This window comes from Trichosurus vulpecula, chromosome 2 (assembly GCF_011100635.1).
Source record: "Trichosurus vulpecula isolate mTriVul1 chromosome 2, mTriVul1.pri, whole genome shotgun sequence".
Lineage (NCBI taxonomy): Eukaryota > Metazoa > Chordata > Mammalia > Diprotodontia > Phalangeridae > Trichosurus > Trichosurus vulpecula.
In genome coordinates, this window is record NC_050574.1 from 394,041,864 (window position 1) to 394,064,055 (window position 22,192).

General features: G+C 37.3%; 1 protein-coding gene across 1 annotated transcript in view; it reads right to left on the reverse strand.

The window, feature by feature from the left end:
* The window catches only part of HERC2 (HECT and RLD domain containing E3 ubiquitin protein ligase 2), a 225,522-nt gene that overhangs the window by 173,495 nt on the left and 29,835 nt on the right, over positions 1 to 22,192 (reverse strand). Inside the window, exon 4 of the mRNA XM_036745184.1 lies at positions 12,510 to 12,647. Within this exon, the coding sequence (XP_036601079.1) occupies positions 12,510 to 12,647 (138 nt within the window). The remainder of the gene's footprint in view (positions 1 to 12,509; positions 12,648 to 22,192) is intronic.

Genomic DNA, 22,192 nt, shown 5'->3' on the forward strand with positions numbered 1-22,192 from the left:
GAACAATGACAAAACATACCACTTATCCCCTCCTAGAGATACAATGATCTTAAAATGAAGTTAAAGATGCATATATTCAGACACAGCCAATGTGGAAATTTGGTTTGCTGCACTACACATCCATCCATGAATTAAGGGATTTATTTTGGGGCATGTTTTTTAAATTTGCTCATTGGTAAAGAGGGGAATAAAAGCAAAAGCATATATTGCATATTAAAAGGTTTAAAAGATGTAAAAAGTTGTTTTATTATACTTGTGAATAAATGTAATTATTTTACTTTGTCCCAAATACTTCACACAGCAACATAAAAACAAAAGGTATTCATAAGACATGAAAAACCCTTTATAGTACTATATAAATGATCATTGCTGCTGAGTGTTATTATTAATATTATCATTAAATATTCAACACCTAACCTGAAAACTGGCAATGAAGCTGACTCAATTTTTTTGGTAACCATAAAAGTCCAACAATTTGTTTGTGTAAAAATAGGTTACAACTCAGAAGGTCAGAGTTTAATAAATAAATTTCACCTTCTATCAACTGTGCCAATTCTAAATGAAACTACCTGTAAAGAGGTAAAGAAAACGGTATCAGTTTCTAAAGGCTACCAGAGAAAAGCAACTGGAAATTAAAAATAGGACTTTAAAAATAACTCAACGATAGAACTAAATGATCAGCTAGCTGAGGTCATGTGCTATCACACTTAACTTGATACTACAGTTATATATTCTACTATGTAATTTCGTGTATAATTTCATTAGGATTTTTTCTTTTAACTTGTAAGAACTCATGTCTGTGGCTTTTTTTTTTTCCTCAATCAAAGAGTAATAGAGAAAAAAAAATTACTCAGAAGCCATCAAATAATGGATCATTGAGATACTTCCACTATGCAGATTTGTATATTAGCAATTGTACAACCAGTACTCTGGTAGCAAAGACTAAGAATGGTACGGATATAACTGCTTACCTTTCACTCTAGCAAATTACAATAAAATTTCACTGAAAGGCATTAATGGAGAGAAAGGAAATTAACTACTGTAATACTACAAAGCCTGAATTACCAAATGTTTCTTTAAAAAAATGTAGTTTTTCTTTCTAGAATACACTAACCAAATAAACGCCACCCTGATTTAAATGAATATCTGTCTGCTAAAGTCAGCACTGTAAAACAGTTATCTACTGTATTTACATCCCAAATACTTTGAAATAGATAATTCTATCAAAAATTTTTCCATGCAATTTTGCCTATACTATTCACCTTTTTTTTCTCATAAATTTACACAAAGGAATTTTTAATTCAACCTTGAGCAAAAATTTTAAAATGACCAAAAACTTCTAAAATATTGAGGTTGCAGTTAATGAGCTTTTACCAGGATTTTTCATTATAGAACAGAAAAGGAACCTGAGAAGGTATTCAAGTAGACAAATATGATAAGAATCTGTTATACTACCTAAAAATATAATTCTAGAATATGCTGTTCAAAAAGTCCTACTCTGATGCCTGGTAGCCTGGAAGTGATCCTGGGTTCTGGAAGGCTATACAGGGGAATGGTCCACCCATGACATTTTCAATACTGTTCCAGCTGCAAGTGATACCTGCTTTACGAGGACCAATCTGGCTAATTAAAGAGGCTCATTACTAGTAAACCATCAATCCAGGATATAAACAATAATACAAAACAACCCTCACTCCTGTTAAAATTTCCTTCCCCTTTAGCTATACATTATTAAAAGTCTAGTCATTCACTATGTATGTTTTAAGAAACAATGGAATGCCACGGACATGGTTCAGCACAGAAAACATTTTGCATACACATCTACCTCACCCTTCTGCTCAATAAATGATCAAAGTGAGGGAATGATATTTTTTATTTTGTAATGTCATTAAATTCAGTTCATCTAAATGCCACTGTTCTCAAACTTGAGAGCTTTCTTTTACCTAGGTCTTTATGTCTGAGTGTGTTGGTAAGCAAAATGGCTCTTAGCACTCAGTTCAAGCAAGTGCCCTTGAAGAGCTTGGCTTTTGTTTCCTTTGATTACTTCAGTGTATTTCATTGAGTCTTACTAGGTGCTAAACCCCAGGCCCAAACCCCTATTAGGTGCTAAGCCTATGTGGGTGTGAAGCTCCCAGGGTACTAAGGGGAGGTGCTAACTCAAGAGCCAATCACAGGAGCCTAAGTTCTGATCATTCAGATGATGTTTGATGATGTCTGAAATGCTATAAGAAGAGAAGACAGAGCCATTTGCGCAGGGCTCTCACTGGGGGTGGTGCTGATGCGGAGACTCCGGGCAGCTGTAGCAAAGAGCCCTCCAGCTTGTAACCCGGATGCTGAGACTTTGTTAAACTCTGGTAACTATGTATTGGGATTTGAAGGAGACAAGGTCTGTCGATGTTTGTACTTTGTATTTTGCTCTGAAGTTTAGGGTACTGGTTTTTTCCCCTGAACTAAGTAAATGATATTTGTATGCTGAATTAAAATAAGCTTGTCAACCCCTTCATGTTGCTTTCCTTACTAAAGCAGATCAAAAGAACCTGTGCTTTTGCAGCGTGCTGGTAGCATTCTTGTTGCTGGGCTTGTGTTGGTCTTTCACCCCCCACAACAGCTGCTAGCCGGATTGTTGAAACACTGAGTATTTTTTCTTTTCTTCCACCACTAATGAGTATGCATTTATTATATGATTTATCTCCTCTCACTCTCTTTTTAACCCCTTACAATCCCAAATCCAACTTCATCAAGTTACTAATAATCTCTTAATTATCAAATCCAATGGTATTTTCTCCATCATCATTCTCCTCAGCCTCTCTGCAGCCCTTGACACTTGTAATTGCCCTCTCCTCAATACTCTTCTCAGCAGGTTTTTGGGACGCCACTCTCTTCTAGCTCTCCTCCTAACTCCTCCTCAATATCCTTTGCTGGATCCTCATCCAGATCATACCCTCTAACCCAAAGAGTTAGATCTTGGTCCCTCTTCTTCCAGGGCTCTCTTCCCTCAGAGCTTCTTAAACTACTTCACAATGGTAATCTCATCACCACCCATGGATTTAATTGCCAGGTCTATGATGATGATTCACAAATCTGCCTTTCCTGCCCCATTCTCTCTGCTGATCTCACAACTCCAACTGCTTTTCAGACCAGTAGACATCTTAAACTCAACATTTCCAAAACTTAACTCATTATCTTTCCCCTTATCATTATCACTCCCCCACTTCTACCTTCCCTATTACTGTCAAGAGCAACATCATCCTTCCAGTCTTCTCAAGCTCAAAACCTAGATGTCACTTTCCAGAGCTGTCAATTTCACCTATGTAGCATCTCTTGAACATGGCCCCTTCTCTCCTCTGATATTGGCACCACTCTGGTTTAGCCTTCATGCCTTGGCCACTGCAATAGCCTGCTCGTGGGTCCACCTACTTCAAGCTTCTCCCCATCCCAACCCCTCCATTCAGCCATCAAAGTGATTTTCCTAAAGTGCAGGTCCAACCCATGTCACCTATCTACTCAATAAACTCTAGTGGAAGCCTATGAGACAAATGCAAAATCTTCTGCTTGCCCTGTTCAAATTCTTACATGACCCTCCTACCTTTCCAGTCTTCTTACATCTTACCTCCCACCACATAATCTTCAATCCAGTGACACTGGCCTCCTCGTTTGCTCCATGAACAAGACAGTCTCTTAACTTGAAGAATTTTCTCCAGCCCCACCATGTCTGGAACACTCTCCTTCATCATCTCTAGCTAGTGGCTTCCATGGCTTCCTTTAAGTTCCAACTAAAATACCATCTTCCACAGGAAGCCTTTCCCAAGCCCCCTTAATTCTAGTGCCTTCCCTGTTTCAAATATTTCCTATTTTACTCTATACATAGCATGTTGATTTATTAAGTGCCTACTCTATGTGAGGCACTGTGCTAACTGCTAAAGATACAAATAAAAAAAAAAATACAGTCACTGACCTCAGGAAGCTTACAATTTAATGGAGGAAGACATCCCACAAAAGGAAACTGAGTGTGATAGGGGAGGTACAAAGGAGGTATGATGTTCCATGGGTCAAAACCAAGCAAAGCTGCTAATGAAAAATGGAGTTACCTGGAAAGTTCAATATCTCCCCTTCTAGAACCACTGTTATAGCCACTATGGTCCACAAACCTTTGTGTCATCCCTAACTCCTCAATCTCCTTCACCCTATATACCCAATCAGGTGCCAAATCCTGCTGCTTCTACCTTTACATCTTTTACATCTATTCCCTTCTCTCTACTCATATAGTCACCACTTTAGTTCAGACCCTCTGCAATAACTTTCTTGTTGATGTCCCTGTTCCAAGTTTCTCCCCACCCCAATTCATCTTCTACACAGTGTCCAAAATGACAAACCATGTCACTCTCTTGTCCAATAAACTCCAGTGGCTCTCTATTGTCCCTAGAGATAAAATATAAATCCTTCTGTTTGGCTTTCAAAGACCTTCACACACCAGTCACCACTTACCTTTTCTCATCTCATTATGCATCACTTTCCTCTCTATACTATACAATCCACACACACTGGCCTTCTCTCTGGTCTTCACACATGATACTTAATCTTCTGTCTCTAAACCTTCCTACAGGCCACTCCCCATGCCTAGAAGGCACTCCCTCCTCACCTCCACTTTACATAATCCCTTAATTCCTTCAAGATTAACTTCAATGCCACTTCCTACATAGAGGCTTTCCTAATTTCTACTGCTAGTGCTCCTTCTACCTAATTACCTTCATTCAATATATACTTATTTATTTTGTATATACATATGCATATGATGCCTCTCCCCAAAGAATATGTTCATATGTATATACATAAATTCCCCAAAAGCAAGGAATGTTTACTTTTATCTCCATATCCTCAGTTCTTGGCACAATGCTGGGCACATAATAGTTAATAAATGCTTGCTAATTGAACAATAACTGTGTAAATCACATCTCAAGGCTATAAACTCCTTCAGGTTAGGGAGTATGTCTTATTTAAATTTTGCATCTCCATAAGTGCCTAGCACAGTGCTCTACAGATAATAAACACCTAAATATTTTTTCATGTTTTATTTGCTACAGAAGTGGCCCTTAAGGAACTATTTCCAAAGGTTATAACTTTTGGACAGAACAGCTCAGACTATATTTGCTCCAAGAGACAGAAAAAGACTGGTAATGGAGAATTATAGGGTGGAAGATTTCAGTGCCAACTGTTAAAATGCCCTTCCCTATGAAATTAACCCCAATAATGGAACAGAGTCCCTTACTTATGAAGAAGTGACACGCCCATCACTGGAAATAGTGAGGCAAAAATTGAGTAAGTAACCGTTAGGAGTATCAAAGAAGAGATTTCTCTACTGGGAAGGTAGTTGAACCAGATGCCTTCTAAAGCTCTATAAACATTACATACTGAAATTTTAGAACAGTAATGTTGCAAATTTGGGTTCCAAACCAAATCAACTATTTACTACTTGTATGACCTTGAACAACTTAACTTAACTTCTCTAGACTTCAAATTCTTCATTTGTAAAACAAGAGAAATGAATTAAACGACCTCTAAGTTCCCTTCCTGCCCTAAATTCTATGATCCTATAACTTAATAAAAAAAAAATCTGGTAATACTCATCAGACACAAATATCAATGCCCTTAAAAAAAAACTTTCTGATGCAAATATTAATTTGCATCGAGTCCAGGACATACTAAACACAGAAGTCCAGCACACACTAAACATTCTGAACTTCAAGTTTTATAAGTATAATACACCTGAATTTTTAATCACTCACTTCAAAAAAAAAATCACATATTACCTTTAAAGTAAAGTCCATTGCTATTATTTATTCATTCATGCATTCAAATACGTGGTGAGTGCTAACTATGTCCAATACACTGTGCTAGGTGCTCAGAGAGACATAAGACTATCTTGCTATCAGACAGGTCTGACACTTAACAGGAAGCAAGAAACAATTAGAAAACTGTGCAAAATAAAGAATTGGAAATTGAAGGGCTGCCCACCAATTGGGGAATGGCTGAACAAATTGTGATATATGATTATAAGAAATGACAAGCAAGGTGATTTCAGAAAAACCTGGAAAGACTTAAATGAACTTATACAAAGTGAAATGAGCTGAGCCAGGAGAACATTGCACACCGTAACAGCAACATTGTATGATGAATGAACTATGACTGACTTGGCTATTCTCAGCAATGTTATGATCCAAGACAATCCTAAAGGATTCATGATAAAAATGCTATCTGCCTCCAGAGAAATAACTGATATTGTCTGAATACAGACTGAGGTATACTGTTTTTCACTTTATTTCTTTTTTGTTCAAGTCCTCTTGCACAAAATGATCAATATGGATATATTTTACATGATTGCACATGAATAACCTGTACAGGACTGCTTGCCATCTCAGGGAGGGGGGAAAATAAAAGAAGAATTTGGAACTCAAAACTTCAAAAAAAAAAAAAGTTAAAAACTGTTTTTTAACATGTAATTGAGGGAAAACAAAATACTATTTAAAAACTACACAAAACAGAATTTAAGTACCAATAAACCCTATAACAGTTAACTGAAGAAAGATTTATGAAAGTCTTGGATTTGGGTTAATTTTTGAAGGATGGACGTGTATACAAATAAGCTAAGAAGAATCACAGAATCTATCAGCTAGGAGACACCTCAGACACATATCTGGACAGGAATCCATTCTATAATGTTCTCAAGTAAGCAATAGTCATGCAAGCCTATGCTTGAAGGTTTCCAGTTTTCAAGGGAGTCTACTATATCACAAACCAGCTTATTCCACTTTTGGAGAGAGACTAGAGGCAGAAAGACCAATTAAAACACTATTCCAATAGTCTAGGAATAAAGCAATAAAGCCTTGAAGTAGGGCTATATAAGCCATACCCCTGGGGGATGAAGGGGCCAGGGGGATAGAGGCAAAATATGTTTAACAAGATTTTAGTATTTATTAATTATAAGGGGTGAGGGGGAATGAGCATTCAAGCATGACACAAAGGACTGTGAACCTGGTGACTGGAAGAATGGCAGTGCTCTCAACAACATAAAGAACTTTGGAAGAAAAGCAGATGGGAGAAGGAACTCATCCATGTCTGCTCATGCTGCACAATTTACACATTCCCCCCAAACACTCACCACTGCCCTAAACAAAGCCTACACTCCAAGGGATGTCTGCCATAGGCACAAAGTGATGGACGGGGGTGGGGGAGAACCTGTTCAGTTGCTGTTTTAAGTACCATTATAATGGTTAGGTTATATGTGTCTTGAATAGTCCATGCTGTTCACAAAAAGGAAGGTTAGGAGCTTACTCAGCAGAGGAAAGGGGGAGAATAGGACATTGCTGGGAGATAAGGGTAAGTGTGGTAGTGCTGAAGACAGTTCCATGACTATTATGGAGAGGATGGTGTGTGACTCATCTTCCCACTCATCTGAATGACTAAACACACAGTCTTTGGGGTCATGTTATGAATCAGACCTTAAATTGAGGAAGATGGGGTTAAAGAATATCCTTTAACCACTACAAGAAATGCTGTTAATTCCAAAAAATGGAGCTGGATCATGGACATCCATATCTTTAACTTCAAGCTAAAACCTATGATTTACCTTCCCTCTTGATTCAAAATACAATTGCTATTCCTTTTGCATTTTATATATATATTATATATATATATGTATATATATATAATACAAGGAAAAGTCATATAAAATACCCTGAACCTAAGGATTAACAAAGTGACTATAAGTATGAAAGGAAGACTGAAAAAAATCCAAGATTTAAATTTCTGAAAAAGAATTACTCAAAATACTTTCATGTTGAAACAGTCTTAAATTCAGGTCTAAGAAAATAAAAATAGGATATATTACTCACATAATTTTTATTTTAATATGGCATTTCATAAACTAAAGAGAACTTTTTTTAATGAGACTGTCTTATAATAGCGAAGAGGAAGAAAAAAAATAATTTGAATCTCTGACATTCACTGACTAACAAGCAATAATTCTGTCACAAGGAGGTGGGAAAAGAAAAAATTAAGACCTTTTTTGTTTTAGCAGCTTTAAATAAATCTTTACTTCATTCATAATTTGTTAACCATACAAAAGAATTAGCATGTGTTCACAAGTTATATATAATACATGGTTGAAATCTATGAACTGTCTCAGAACAACAGGTATGTCAATGAGTTGTACCTTTGTTAATGTAGAATCAAAAGAATTTCAGAAATGGAAGGGAAGGGCCTTCTGAAATCAACTAGATCATGATTCTTGTTTTGTTTTGTTTTTTTGGCAGGGCAATTGGGGTTAAGTGACTTGCCCAAGGTCACACAGCTAGTACATGTGTCAAGTGTCTGAGGCTGCATTTGAACTCAGGTCCTCCTGACTCCAGGGCTGGTGCTCTACTCGCTGTGCCACCTAGCTGCCCTTAGAACATAAGGTCCATGACCTTTTTTTTTTCATATTTTGATCACTGTATTTCAATATGATTGGTTTCCTTTGTAAACCCAATGTATCTTATTTGATGCATTAAAAAAAAAAGCATTATTCTAAGAAAGGGCCCACAACACAAAAAAAAAAAATGTTAAAAAACCCCAAACCAATTCAGTATGCTTCTTTACAAATGAGAAAACTGGGGACCAATGATATAGAGATTTGCTCAAGGTCACAAAGAAGGAGATAGTCTTGAGGAAAAGTTATGGAATAGCTACTGTAGGAGTGGTAGAGAATCCATGAAAGAAGAATACAAAGAATGCCACATAGGAGTGAAGACCCAGATCTAGTATTCAATTCAATTCAATCCATTCAATAGCTAAACCAAGAACAGAGAAGGCAAATGCTGAGTGAGGATGACTCAGGGTTGAAAAAATGGCAGACGAATAAAGGGAAAGAGATTCATGGGTGAAGGGCAAGGCTTCCTTGTTCAACTGGTTAACTATAGGGTCAAGACTAAGAATAGAAGAAAGTAGGAAGATGGATGACAGCCTAAGAGAACAGAGCAGATAAAGTGACTAGAGGTTGTAAGGAGGAAAAGAGATTCTGATTGGAAAGCAATATAAGGATAAAGAACACTGGCTATGGAGTCAGCAGACGAGTTCAAATCCCAGCTCTGCTATTCACTACCTGTGTGACCTAGGGCAAATCCCTTCACCTCTCTAGGCCTTGTTTTCCTCATCTGTATAATAAAAGGACTGGTCTAGATGACCTCTAAGATCCCCTCCAGTTCTAAATCTATGATCCTACTGAATGAAGCAATTCTAGTAATCTAAGAGCATTTCAGAGCTCAAGATCATGTAGGCAGAACAGCTTTGGGTGATAGTAAAGACACTTGAGCAGTGGCTGAGGTGGGATGGAGACAGAAGTTATGGAAACTAAGAAGGTAGATGACTCAGGAAGGCATTTCCTGAATACCTGGTATCTGAAGGTATAACAATATGAATACTAAAGTCAATAAATGTGAATATGGGAAAATATAGGGGATGGAATATAGAGAAAAACTCTGAGCCAGGTTCTCAACTCCTTGAAAAAAGTAAAGGAGAGACCAACAACATACCATTTATATAGTACTTTAAGATTTACAAAATGCTTTGCATATGTTATCTCATCTGAGAATGTTGTAAGGTCAGTAGCACACAGCAACAAAAATCTGGACATGCACATAATCAGAGATTCACTTCAAAGCAGGAAAGGTTGTGGATGGTGGCGATGGGAGGCTCTGGAAGTAGCAGTGGGGAGCAAGGGGGATGTAAATTCCTCATTCTAATTCAGTTCATTTACCACACAAGAGAGAAGGAACAGCCAGCAATGGAAAATGTGGCAAAGGGAGAGCTGTCTTCTGAAGAAAGCCTCCATGAACTCACTCCTATTAAAACTTCACTTCTATACTTGAAGGATCTGAAATTTCACTATTATGGGAGCTCCTTCACCAAAGCAGGCCACAACCACTTCTAACTTAGGATATTATCTATAAAGATTTCTGTTGCCAAAAAATTCATCAACTTGCAGTCAATTTGATGATAAGCCACTTTGAAATAGAGAAGTCGGTCCTTTAACAGACAAAAGTCTACCACTGGATATGTACTCAGTCTTTCCAGCTTGAAACCTATCTGAGCTGACATTCATTCATTTGGTAAGCCTAGCCCAGAGTAGCCAGCACAGCCTTTGAGAACCTATGGACTACCTCCACGCTTCCATGAAGCACAAGAGTAGGACTCCTAACAAAAAAGCTAAAAAAATTAATCATTTGATTGGTTATTGTTTTGCCTGACTCATGTTACAACTAAAAGGCCATCTCCACCATGAAGTCTTCCCTGATCCCCACATCCAATGAACTTTCTATTTTGTATTAGTTATTTGTGTCACAGACTCCCTACTAGGCTATAAATTCACAACTTATTTATCTTGCACCTTCTCCATGCCTAGTTCTGTACTTCGCACACAGCAAAAATTTAATAATAAATAATAATATAATTAATACATATGTAATTATATATAAATATAATATATATTTATTAAAATACAATATATTTATATAATGTGAAAAATAAATATAAATTATATGTAATATATAATTACATGTAATTATATATAATCATTAATATATAAATAATAAAAATTTTGACATTTAATGATAAATTTAATAAATAATAATAGATGTTTGTTAAGTTGAATGGACTGAATAAATTTCAATAAATTATTTTAACCAAACATCTGCATTTTAAGCCTTTTATTTCCAAGTCCTGAAGAAATCTGGCTATAACCCCTAGAACAAGAATTTTAGGCAATCAACAAGGTAAAGCTGGAAAATACCTTATGAACATCTAGTCTAACCCTCAATTTCAGACTCAAAGAAGCTAGTTACTTGCCCAGCATTACAAACATATTAAGTTTCAAAGCTGGGATTGAGCCCAGTTGCTCTAATGTCATATCCACCACTCTTTCTGCTATGCCAACCTGAGATTTTGAAGGTCAAAGGACTCCTTAAAGTCTATTTATAAAGCCACCCCCCAGATGCAAACCTGATTTAGTCCTCTCAGGTAACCAGAGGGCAGTGAGAGAACAAGCAAAAGGAGCATCTGAAGCAGTGGTTCATAATCTCTCTTCTCCACTCCTTTTGGGGGAAGGACAAACAACAACTACAACTATGGGGTAGATAGTCTTGGCTCCTTAGGGGAAGACAAGACGTTAACTAGCTCTACAAAAGCTACTCACTCCCAGGAACTGACTGGGGAAGGAGAAGGGAACACAGAGAACCACTGTCTTCTTCCAAGAATTAAATCTACCTGGAAAGGTTAATCCAGCAAATTACATCCTTCTAGGGCTACTCCCTACTATTTTCTTACCAGAACCCACACGAGGCTTCTCTCTTCTCCCTCTAACCCCAATGTTCCTAGACAGCTATTTAGATACAGATAGACAGACAGATCTATAGATATATATGTCCTGTTTTCTAACACAAATTAAATAATTTTAAATGAAATTGAATGATATTCCTGCTGCTGGGCCTGCTTCTTCTGCTCCTCCCAGGTAAAGCTTATCAACTCTAATCTCATCACCAAGCCTGCTAACTCAAGCCTCCACTGAGACCACCTCCCTCAGCTTCCGCTCCCTGGGACTGAAGGGCTGGACCGCTGAATATCAAACTCATCCCAATGCCTTCCTTTATAGAGGTCAGAAAATGAACTCACTCCACTCTATCTGTTGCCCTGCCTAGTTTCAACTCCACAGAATAAGATGCCAAAGACACCCTACTCTCTTCTTCCCCCACTCCCATCTTCCTGGCTCCTTTTGTGTGCTGTCTCTCCCATTAGATTGTAAGTTTTTTGGAGGTAAGGACTGTTTCTTTTTATTAATTGTATCCCTAGCACTTAGCATAGCTCCAGGCACACAGCAGACACTTGGGCATTGCATATAGGTGCTTAGTAGATGCTCAATGAATTGAGTATCTTTATTTCTTCTTCAGGTAAAGATTCTGTGTGGTCCACAGCACAACAAATTACAACTTGCAGAAAGCTTTCTCTAGAACTACAAAGTACCATTATACCCTTTTCAATTCTCCCTTTTTAAAAATCTATACCATTTTCCAAAATGCACTTTTAAGAATCTAAATATAATTAAAGTTAGTTTTTTCCCTACATTTATTTCAAGTAAATCTTTCAAATAAGAATATTTAAGATCCCAATAAGGGTCAAAAACACAGGAAAGAAAAAAGATAGTGTTCTTAAAGAGTCTATATTCAAGAATTTTCAGCAATGGATAGCACCATCATATCAATGGCTCCTTTGACAATCTTATGTAAAGCTCATATTCTGAGATCAAGCATATTTTAAAACATAATTTACAGGGTATGTGCTGAGAAATATAATAAAACAAAAACTGGCTAAGACATGTAGTCAAAAAGATGACTAAAGCATTGCTATATATGTAAAACAGTAAACAAAAATGAAGAAATACACAAGTCTCTGTTCAATAGCACAATCACAAAATTTCATAATACCTGGTTGTTTGCCCCACACCCAACTCTCCACAATCGATTTGGCCCTGTACATAGGCACTGGAGTTTCCTCTTCATCTTTCTTCTCTTTATCATTTTGATCTTCTTTCTTCGTTCCACTTTGGCATTCCATGGTATCATCTGAGAAATCAAACACAGAAACTCTTAAAACTTAAAAAAAAAATTCAGCTCAGCTGTGATGTATCTCTCTTGAAATGGAAAAATCAAGATGTTGAATGTCATCATACTTACTACAATATTGTTAATGCAGGAAAGGCAAAAAAGAAAAAAAAAGAAAAAGGTGACAAAAACCACGGTTACAAAATGCGTGCCACATTTGTTTTGATACACGAGTCAATGAGCCAAATCAGTGACCCCCTTTTAATCATTAAATCGCTCTTGGATTTTTATTTGAAGCATGCTATTCCTCACAATCATTACTCCATCTCCCAATTCTGAACATTTTCACTGACTGTCACCCATGCTTGGAAGGCTCTACCTCCTCACTTCCACCTTGTGGTTTCCCTAGCTTCCCTCAAGTCCTAGCAATAAAATTCCATCTCATGCCTCCATTCTGTTGATGAGATCATTAAGAGAAAATGTTGAAAGAGAAAGTTCAGGACAGTGCTTTGAAGTATGTGCATAATTAGGAGGTAGAATCCAGCAAAGGGGACCAAAAGAGAACAAAAAGAAACCAAGAGAGTGTAGTGATTAAAATAAAAAAATCTAGAGAAGAAACAGCATTCAGGAGGTGATCACCAGCATCAAATGCAGCAGAGATCAAGAAGTTTGGGGCTTAAGAAAAATCCACTGAATTTGAAAACTTAGAGATTATTGTTAACTTTTGAGCAAAAAAGTTTCAATTAAGTAATGAGGTCAGACACTAGACTTGCAAAGAGTTGAGAAGGTAGTAAGAAGAAAAAGTAGAGGTTAAGTAAGTAGTAGGACAGCAAGAAGAGAGATACAGGATGATTTAGGGCATGGAGGAGATAAATAACGGTTTGTTTATTTTGTATACATATTTGGGAACTGAACTGCTACTGTCCAGAACCACCCAAACTTTACTGTTATTCTCCATAGAAAGCCCATCCTTTTTTAACCAATGTCTATAGTATACTACTCACCACTAGCTCATTCCTGAAAATACTTGGTTAAGTTAGGCCAAATTACTGCTGAAATATGGCATAAAGACTGCACATCATCAATCATTTACTGATGTTTGTTTTCAAACACATAATTTTTAAGCAATGACTGCACTCATTTTTTGGATTAAGACTTTACCAAAACAGTGTTTACTGAGCCTGGCAAAAGGATTACTATGTTTGTTTACTCTTGTTCCCAAGACTAATTGTCAAGACTATTTTTAAAACCTCCTCTAGATGCGCTAAGAGGATAAAAGGACTAGTGCCAAGACACGGAGAGGTTCATAAACACTGTCCATAAATGATAAATTACAAACCCACAGAACAAGGGAGCTGAATTTGACCTCTTGAGTTGTTCCTGGCTCTAAGTTATGAGTTTAAGAGAATGATTTTTTTTAAATAATCACATTTTTACTTGTGGGTACAAATCAGGAAATTTTAAATATGCTTGAGGAAACACAAGCTTTTATTTCCTGAGTAAATAAGGAATTTAATATCACATTATTAGTCAAGCTAAAACATTGTGTACCTCAAACAGACACACAACTTAAGAAAAAACAATAATGAAAACAAAGTTAGCAATATATGAGACCAAGTTGAAGTCAAAACAGCTTCCATAACATTAATCAGTTTTTTAACATCTTAAGCAGTTTCAGGATTCAGAATGTACTTTTTATCTTGTTATAAACTACCAGAACCTGAGAAACATAATCACATGGCATAATACCCTTTTTCGAAAATCTTTGTATCATAAAGTGTAAAGAGCAAAGAAAAAAAATTAAAATATTGAAAACAGCCTGCAAATTTATAATTTCTTCTGAATAAGCATGAATCATTGTGCCCCCCCCAATAATTGTTCTTTTTTATGATAAAGTAGCAAAGGATGTTAACTGGAAAAAAGGAAGGCTTCCAAAGTTACCAAATAGTTATGAAAGCCACAAGTTAAAAACAAAGGAGTAATATTTCTTATAAAAGTTCAATATGCTAATTTAAAAGATTTTTTATAGGAATACAAGTCATTCCCCAATTGAGAAATGGTCAAATGATGTGAACAGGCAGTTTTCGGAGGAAGAAATTATAGATACCTATAGTCATATGAAAAAAATGCTCTAAATCACTATTGATTAGACAAATGCAAATCAAAACTCTTAGGTACCACATCTCTCCTGCCAGATTGGCTAACATGACAAAACAGGAAAATGATAAATGCTGGAGAGGATATGGGAAAATTGAAACACTGTTATATTGTTGGTGGAGTTGTGAATGGATCCAGCCATTCTGGAGAGCAATTTGGAACTATGCCCAAAGGGCTATAAAAATGTGCGTACCCTTTGACCCAGCAATACCACTTTTAGGGCTGTATCCCAAAGAGATCACACAAGTGGGAAATGGACTAGCATGTAAAAAAATATTTATAGCAGCAATTTTTGTGGTGGCAAAGAACTGGAGATCAAGGGGATGCCCATCAATTGGGGAATGGCTAAACAAATTATGGTATATGAATGTAATGGAATACTATTGTGTTATAAGAAATGAGGAGCAGATGGACTTCATTACAACCTGGAAAGATTTATATGAACTGATGCTGAGTGAGGGGAGCAAAAGCAGGAGAACACTACACACAATTACAGACACACGGTATCTGTAAGAACTAATTTTGATAGACTTGCCTCCTCTCATCAATGCAAGGTTCAAAGACAGCTCCAAAAGACTCATGATGGAAAAGCTATGCCCATGCAGACTAAGGCAAACTAATCGCTCTTTTTTTTTTCCCCTTCCTTTTTGGTTTCATTTCATCTTTCTCATGATTCATGACATTGGTTATAATTCTTCTTTACAACTGGACTATCATGTAAATAAGTTCAATGTGAAGGTATATGTAGAGCTTATATTGGATTACATGCCCTCTTGGGGGGAAAGGGAGGAGGAGAAGGAGGGAGAGAAAATTTGCAACTCAAAAATTTGTGGAACTGAGTGTTGTAAACTAAAAATAAAAAATAAATATATATAATAAAAAATGTAAAAGATTAAAAAAAATAAACTACAAGTTACATAAAAAAAGAAAAGAAAACAAATTTCAGACTGATGCTAACATAATCACAAAACTATAAACTGTTAGGGCTAGAAAAGATCCTAGTAATAATGTAATCCAACTACCTGAGTTTTGAATTGCAGGAACTGAGTCCCAAGAAGTAATGTGACTTGCTTGAGGTCACACAGCTAGTCAGAAGCAAAACGGTGACTAAAACCATATCCTATTTCAAGTCCATTATACTTTGCACTACATCAAAAGGCCCATGTTAGGACTATCAGTGTATGTCTTAGATGACAAAATAAGCAAAGAAGAAAGTATACAGAAATTTCCCAACTTAACAAATATTCACTAATACAAAGAGTTGGTTACCTCACCAGGTAGCCCCTCTCCAAGTTTCCCAAATACTAAATATTAATTTATGACCATTCCTATAAACTCCTTACACATCAACTAATAAACTCTCCTTTATACTATTTATGATAAATGGAGTTGCCAGATCAACTGGCCCATAGTCCACATCACCTTCAATCACAGGCATTCAAGAAATAAAACAACTTTCTTATTTAATATTAGTGCTTTCCTGTTTTGTATCATTACCACTAGTGCAGCATTTCTACTTTCATTAAATACAAACATATAGTATATTTCAGCTACTGAGTTCCAGTATTATGGCATCATGGGTTAAGCAGGTTTTTATGTCCTAAACTGGGAACCTTAATAACCATTTGGCTATGTAGTATAGTGAAATCAGGAACTCTGGGTTTGAATCCCAGATTCCATATCTAATACAGTACTTATATGACCATGAAAAAGTGACTAACTCTCCTTGAGCCTCAGAGGGCATTACCTCAGACAAACTAAGACCCGGGAAAGACCTTAATTTAAAAAAGCCAAGGTCACTCCTGCATCGTGGGTCACTGCCAATCATCTCGCCTCTTGTCTTGCTACCGGACTCCAATGACTGGAGGAGAGAACAAAGCTCACGATCTTGCACAGCTCTGCCTCAGTTACACCCATTTCACTCACAAGTCAAGACATCACCCTCACGATGTCACTGATCCACTTCAACAACGAAGGATGAACAACTTGCCTGCAAACTGCAGATACTACTATTTGTACTACTTACTTAATAGGGGTGTTAAAAGGAATATTTTGTATACTTTAAAGTATACAAAATAAATGTAAGGAATTATTCTGTTTCTCTGTAAGGCAATGTGGCCTAAATGACAAGAGGGCCAGCCCTGGAGTCTCTAGGACCTGATTTCAGGTCCATATTTTAACAGAATAGGCTAGGCACTTAACCTCTCGGTACCACATATTTAAGATCAAATGAGACAGTATTTGTAACACTCTTAGCACAGAGCCTAGCACATAGTAGGTGCTACATAAATACTTATTCCATTGCCTTTGCCCTGGCAAGACTGAGAAACAAGTTGAAAGTTGCATCAGATTAGAATTTCCACATTGAGAGTCCCTTCCCTGGGTGAAATCATATCCAGGTCCTCAAGGAAACTCCAGTCATAAGAAAGATCTAGAGCCAGAAAGAACTGGGGAGATCATCTAGGAAAACTCCTTAGTTTTACAGATAAGGAAACTGAGACCTAAAGAGATGATGTGTTTATTCAAAGCACCACAGGTCGTAAGGGGCAGGGCGAGTATTGGAACTCACAGCATGCCTGCATGTTCAGCATTTTTCAATGCACCACTCATTCCACCTTCAAATAAACTTTTGGAACATAACTCATTTTCAAACTGCAGAAAGTACCTATTATGCATTTATTGGCTTACTCTGGATAAGCCCTAACATAATAGTACCAATGCATAGATATACTTATTATAATATGATCTCATTTAACTAGAATGCTCAGTGAATAAAATGGTCCAAATAATTTTATTTTCCAATCAACTAAGAGAGTTAAGAATAATTTTTTTTGTTTCAATCCTTGTTGGAAATATTTCTAAATTCTAAAAGTAATAACTAACATTTATATAAGGCAGCTAGGTGGCATAATAGATACAGCACACCACCTGGCATCAGGAAGATCTGAGTTCAAATCCAGTCTCAAAGGCTTACTAGCTGTGACGCCGGGCAAGTCATCTCACCTCTGTCTACCCCACTTTCCTCTGTCTACCTCAGCTTCCTCACCTGTAAAATAAGAATGATAATAGCACCCACCTCCCAAGGATGTTGTAAGGATCAAATGGGGCAACAATTGTGAAGCCCTCAGCACGTAGCTATTATCATTATTATTTTTTATTATTATATATTACAGTTTAAGGCTTGCAAAGCACTCTACAAATACGTCACTTTACCCTCACAAAAGCCTTGGGAAATAGGTGCTATTATTATCTCTGTCTTATAGATGAGGAAGCTGAGGCAGAGAGGTTAAGTGGCTTGCCCAGAGTCACACAGAAAGTAGTGATAACAGCTACTATTTCTACAGCCCTGTAAGGTTTGCGAGGAGCTTTGCACACACTCTCTCATTCGATCCTCACAACCACCCTGGACGGTAGGCGCTGTGATCATCCTTATTTTACAAATGTGGAAGCTGAGGCAGACAGTGGTTAAGTGATGAACTCAGGTCTTCTGGACTCCAGGTCCAACACTCCATCCACTGTGCAAAAATAGTCAATAAAAAGCATGCTGAAGATTTGGAATGCTAGAGATGTGAAAGGGACACGTGGGAGGGTGTATGGAAGTGTTTATGTATCTATTTATTTATGTATATATGGAATCAAACTGTACTGTCTTCAGAACATACTCTCATTTTAAAAGGTTCTCGTTGGAATTTTTTAATCTCTTACATAAGACTGCTGGCTACCATTTGCCTCTTCCTAAAAATATATCATAGAATAAATTACAGCTGACAGTTCCAATTAAATGTGGTTCCAGCTGACATCTTTTGCTTTTACTGTTAATCTCAGTACAAAAAGGAAATTCACTGGAATTAAGACCATGAAATTGTGAGATTTTATATTACAGAAAAGCAGAATTAGTCAGATAGGTTCCCCTTGAACCTACTGCCTTACAAATGTATACATCAACACACATCTTTCACAAGACACCATGTTATCCTGGTCTCAGGTTATGGAAATTATTTTAACAGCTACGACAACCTCACAAATAACCTAAGAGTAGATTAATTTTGGCAAAAGTCTGCTTATCGATCTAACAGTAAGAGATTATGTTCCTTTTTTATGTTCAATTAATGAGAGAATATGATGTGATAAAAGGAAAAATGGGTGAAAAGAAAAGCACTGCATAGGCAACAAATGAAGCTATCAGTATTGAGTGGGAAGCAATAGTAATACCTGGACTCATTCTAGGAAAAATTATAACATGAATATAAACCACTCTCAAAAAAAACAGGTTTGTCAAATAAACCACTTTCGTGCTGAGCTTACACAATATCACTGCTCTTCAGGAAAATGTACATGGGCCTCTTCCAAGGTTTATACACTAACTGGTCCAAACTATACACCATACACTTTATACACTAGCTGGTCCAAACCTTCTCTCTACCACTCTTTCCAATGGGCCCAGCAGACCTCACTTTTGACTTTGCTGAGAAAACAGTCATGAAAAACCTCATCTTCTCTACTTCACATTTCAAAATCTCTATATCTTCGACCATCATTTCTTCTTTTGCTCCAACCTGAGGAAAACATGGTTTTTCTTCCCAAGACCAACCCCTGAACCCACTGACTCCAGGAAGTTGACCCTCTGAATACTCCTTTCACTTTCAATGTCATCAGAACTCATTAACTTTCTCTCAAAACCACCCCTCTTCCAAATTTCACCATTTCTATTCAAGACTTCAATTTCACCCTCAACTTTTCCCTTTCCCTCACCCCACATATGCAATAAGTTGCCAAATCTCCCTTTAATAAGTGAATAAAAGGGCCACTGTACATATTCACTGCCTCCTCTTCTTCCCCATTCCCACTCACTTCTCAATCCCTTCCCATCTGGCTTCTGAATCAACCACTGAAACTGCCCTTACCAAAGTCACCAACCAGTTCCTAAGAGTAAATCTAATGATCTTTTCCAAGCCCTCATCCCTGTAGCTTTTAACCCACAGGCCACCGTCCTGGATCCTCTCCCTTCTCTTGGTTCTCATGATTGCTCTCTCTCCTCTTTCTCCCTCCTACCTGTCTGACTATTTCTTCTCAGTCTCCTCTGTTGAATCATCATGGCTCTATATCCTAGGTGCTCTTCTCTCTATATCGTCTTTTCCTTGACCATTTTATTAGCTCCTATTGTCTCAAATCTCTATAACCAATTTTAATTTCTCTCCTGAATTCCAGTTCTATGCCACACTATTCACATCTCAAACTCAATATGTGCAAAGAAAAATTCATCATCTCCAGTAAACACATCTCTCCCTGTCCCTCCTCCAAACTTCCCAATTTCTAACAAGAGCACCATCATGCTTCTACTTACCTTGAAATCTCAGTCATCAGTATGATTCACCCCTTTCTTCTCACCCCCCAAGCCATTCTGGCTCCCACTTATCTTTCCAAACTTGTTTTATATTACTCTTCTTCATAAAGTCAATACTAACCTACTATTCTCCAAACTTGATCTCTGTTCTCTGCAACTTTTTAGAGGTTAGGCCTACAATGCGCTACCTCCTCTCCTCTGCTTCTAGCTTCTTCTTTCAAGCCCCAACTCAGAAGCCACTACCCACAGAAAGCTGTTCTTGATCCCTTCCTAGCCCAAGTCCTCCAGTTGTTAGTGTTCTTTCCCTCCTCAAATTATCTTGTATGTGTGTGTCTGTGTGTGTGTGTCTGTGTGTGTGTGTGTCTGTGTGTGTGTGTGTCTGTGTATGTATGTATGTGTGCGGTGTCTTCCCAGTAGACCGTACTCTCTTTAAGGGACTATTTCATCCCCAGTGCCTTGCACATTAGTACTTAATAATTTGCAATACTAAATTGAAGGTCCTCTGAACCTTGCCAATAATTTAAGAAACAACAGGAAACGGAAGAATATATAAATCATGGTTTGAAAAATGTTGCAGGATACAGAACTAAAGCTCTCTCCCATGGCAAAAGAAGCATATACAAGTAAGTCAAGATGCAGTCAACAAGATGTTGAAAACTAGCATCGGGGAAAAAGGAGATGAACACAACAGATACTGAGAGTTCTGCTGACTGAAGAGAATATTAGGACTACAGTGATGATTTTTTTTTTTAGTATGGGGATCTAGGTAGCAATATTTCACACAAGGCACAGCCTAATTTTAGTCACCAAAAAAAAAATTTATTTCAACTGGCATGAGCATAAATATCAGCTTTAATCTGGTCACACAATGGCAGGAACCTCTCCCACTAATGTTAGACAAGGAAATTTTTTTAAAGACGTCAATTTCAAAATTTTCATATATTTGACAAATCTATCAAGTCTTTCTGGAGTTAGAATAAAAGTTGCAAGATCCCCCAGAAGTCTAGTTTAAAATTTAGTGCTATACTGATGTAGACAACATTGTTCCATGTAAACCTGAAATAGCTATGACAATTATTAATGTTAGCAAAAGTCACAGACACACCTAATTCCAATTTAAAAACTTTCTGAAATGTTCTGGGGCTTGATGCAATCACTACAATGTCATCTGGAAAAAGGAACATCTGAAGGACCTCACCATTTAAAGAGAATATCTTCCCCATATGGATTTTGTACTGGATCTCCTCCTATGACAATGGCCAATATCTTTGCAAATATTTCCCAGTTTTATGCCTCAATCCATGCAGAGTATCATTAAACAAGTTTTCCTCTGTTACCATATCTTTCAAGGAATAGTGAATAATTTTGATGTGTGAAAGGGAAACACTTTGAAGATAAGTCTTTGAAGAGGTTTTTTAATGGACCAAGTGTTAGGGGTTTTTTTAATAGTCAACAAGCAATAAGCACACTAGTATCTCAGAACCCTTACATTTTTTGGTCAATTGTGTGACGATAAAGATGTAGGGTACTATGGAATATCACTTGTGAAGGCCTGCCTGTTCCCTACAAATAACCACATAATTGATGTCCTCCATACATACACAGATTCATATAAAAATGCTATAAAGATGGGAATAGTTATCAAGATTTCTCTCAGTTGTGTTTTTTTTTTTAATAAGGTTCAACTTTTTTCTTCCTGAAAATATACTTGGTCCACTCTAGCTATGTAACACTGGGAGTACAAGCCCTGCTTTGACCATAATAGAGAAGTTCCTTTGCACTGGGTCAGAGGTTTCAGAACCAAGGACCCTGTTCCCAGCCCTGGATCTAAGGGACACAAAAAGAAGGGAATCCCGGTCATCCTAAGTCAGCACAAGGCTTGGACTCTCAGCCCTTGCCCTGAGCCACAGGATTTACACTCTCTCCCTTGCTTTCTCTGGTAAGGAGAGGAAGTCCTGCCCACAAAGGGCTGCCAACAGTCCTAGTTCCAACTCTGGCCAGAGACTTATGGACCTAAGGGAAATAAAAGAGCCCCCTACTGCTGAGGCACAGGGTTTAGGGGCAC